Genomic DNA, 2,768 nt, shown 5'->3' on the forward strand with positions numbered 1-2,768 from the left:
AGCTGCATCGATCAGTTTATTGCTGAAATCCCAGAGTTTCTTGGCTAAAGCTTCATCTGTTGCCAACCTGCTTGGCTTAAACTCGTTGCAGTCCATGAAATATTTTCCCGACACACCTTTTAACTTAGGGTGAAGTGCAACATAGCAAGTCGTGGCCGCCCCCTAAAGAATGCCATATTAGAAGAGAGTTAACGTGATACTTTCGTGACTGCAAAACATATCTTTCAGTTCATTCAACGACATGGACTTAATAATGTAACCAATAGGATCTATGTAGCCAACCTTAAATTCATTCTAAATAAGATTTCCTAACCCTTAAATTTATTTACCTGAGGGACATTCTTCCATAGGATACAAGTGAAGAATTTCAGAATTCCTGTGAGAAATCTTAATTAGTAAATAAAGAATAGAAGAAATAAGTAAAGAAAAGATGATATAATTTGAGTAATGTTATTCATAGTCAGCAACTGCACTAGTCGTTTCATGTGATATCTTGTTATTTCAGACATTAACTTGTTATTTGAGACAACAGAACTATAGGAAATTAATGCCTCGTATAAAAGGTTCCATATGGGATGAGTGCTGTAGTCGCTGACTATGAATAGCATTACTCAAATAATTTTGTGTGTTTTGGGTTTTGGGATCATACTCATTGAAATAGCAGAATGTTTGAAGAGATTTGTCATTATCAACCCTGGATGCACTGTGTTGACAGTAATATTTACTCCCTCAGCCTGATTCCAAATACACATGATAGATTATATTTAAAACACTTAAAAGGAAAAAAATAAAATGAATCAGAAATGGAATCATCATAGAACTTCAAAAGCAAGTATATCAGTGATAGAATACATAAATGGCACTGAAGTAGCTATATACCTGCAAACGTCGAGCGAGCTCGTTGGCATGTAATATGTTTGCTAATTTGGATTGTCCATATGCTTTCTTGTCTGAATAACTGATATGACACAAGAATAATGAAACAAACAGATTGTGCAAGAACATGTTTGTTACGCATTATATGATAAGACCAGACATGTTTAAAGAAAAAAGAAGACGTTAAAATTTTTTATTTGTTATATTGTCCGGTCCTCATCTGGCGCTGCTGATGGAACGTGAGTGGCAACGACAATTTACCTGGTCTTTTCATTAATCCTCTCGAATCGAATCCCTTTGTTATAGGTATAGATGTGTGCTACCGATGACAAATTTACAATTCTACCCTCAATGCCAGTAGACTTTGCTGTTTCTTTCATTTTGTCAAGGAGAAGGCTAGTCAAGTAGAAATGACCTGATAACAAATTCATTCACGCAAGAATCGATCGTTAGAAAAGGAATCCATGTTTAACAGCGTGACAATAATCTATGATTTCTGCGAAGTTTAATTGCATACCGATATGATTTGTTGCAAATTGCATCTCTATTCCATCTTCAGAGAGCTGGTAGGGAGAGAACATGATTCCAGCATTGTTTCTGAATACCAATTTCTTCTATTTAATTACTAATACTGGAAAATATTCTTACATATCGCAATAAAGCGGTTTGTGGTACTGTTTTTGGCGTTCGTGTAGAATCGTAACTGAGAGAGTTAGATGGAGTAACTTACATTACGATGTTGAGAGGAAGGTTAAGAGAAATGAAGTGATCAGCAAAAGCCTTGACAGATTTAAGAGAGGCAAGATTGAGTTTAAAAATGTCGATTCGAGCATTATTATTATCCTTTAGAATGAGTTGTTTAGCTTCATTTGCAGCCTCCATGTTTCTTGCACCAATAATCACATGTGCATTCCTTTGAGCCAAAATTCTTGATGTCTCCAACCCTATTCCACTTGCACCACCTGCAATCAAAATATATTATTGCATCAATTCTCTGACCTGTTGAAGCACATCTCACGATTTACCTCTCTCACAAAATTCTAGGGGCGGGGCGGTGGAGGTTTTCAAGGTTGGGGTTCAACCTTTATATTATTGCATCAATTCAAAAATTGGAGGCTCAAACTCAAACCAAACTTCTGAATTAAACCCAATAGTCTTCAAAATGCTCTTCAGCATGCAGTAAGTATATAAGAATATCTGACCTGTAATGATGACAGTAAGAGAAGTTGCATCAATCCCTTGTGTGACTTGTTCAGCAGTTGAAGCTGATCCAAAACCAGTTGGACCTGGAATTCCTGTTATCAACCTAAACATCTTCTTCTTTGCTAAAATCTGGATTAACTTTTTTCTCTTCAGAAATAGATATTATATATAAATGAAGAGATAATGTGATCAACTTAACTCAACCTAATGAAAAGAGAAGGCTGCCACAATAAATATAAGCGAAGAAAGGAGATGACAGATGAGAAGTATGAATGACATAAAAAAGCAGGCCGTGATCAGTATGGATGGAAATGAAAGCAGATAGATATGAATATGACTATTTTTGGAGGAAGTATTATGTATTGTACGTATTTTCTTTCTTGTTCAATTAATGGCAGTAGGTGCCGAGCTGTAAATACACCTACGCTACGCTTACCCACCCAATCTTCAACTGTCAACATTTTTAATGGTAAAAGTAATTATGTGTGAGCTTCATCAACATGATATACATTTCTAGTTAATATTTTGTCAATTTTGCTAGAGGTACAGGATTTTTACATAGGATTTTGTACAGGTACACACGCCTCAAAGCGTTGAAATAGGGATGGCAATGGATCGAGTCGAGCCGGCTCAGCCCTTTATTCCACGAGCTCGGCTCGAGCTCGAGCTCGTAGCAAGCTGTTTAACGA

At 36.3% G+C, this 2,768-nt stretch overlaps 1 protein-coding gene across 1 annotated transcript; it reads right to left on the reverse strand.

Moving 5' to 3' along the window:
- Positions 1-6: 6 nt before the first annotated feature.
- Positions 7-2,461, reverse strand: LOC111376061 (short-chain dehydrogenase TIC 32, chloroplastic-like; the record flags this gene model as incomplete). Its single annotated transcript, XM_022998987.1, has 8 exons — positions 2,079-2,461; positions 1,607-1,838; positions 1,394-1,473; positions 1,138-1,291; positions 880-958; positions 650-734; positions 330-376; positions 7-162 (listed from the first exon to the last, which is right to left on the reverse strand). Coding segments are annotated over exons 1-8 (945 nt in total), but the record flags the coding sequence as incomplete, so codon positions are not given.
- Positions 2,462-2,768: the final 307 nt, after the last annotated feature.

This window comes from Olea europaea, unplaced genomic scaffold (assembly GCF_002742605.1).
Source record: "Olea europaea var. sylvestris unplaced genomic scaffold, O_europaea_v1 scaffold14415, whole genome shotgun sequence".
NCBI lineage: Eukaryota > Viridiplantae > Streptophyta > Magnoliopsida > Lamiales > Oleaceae > Olea > Olea europaea.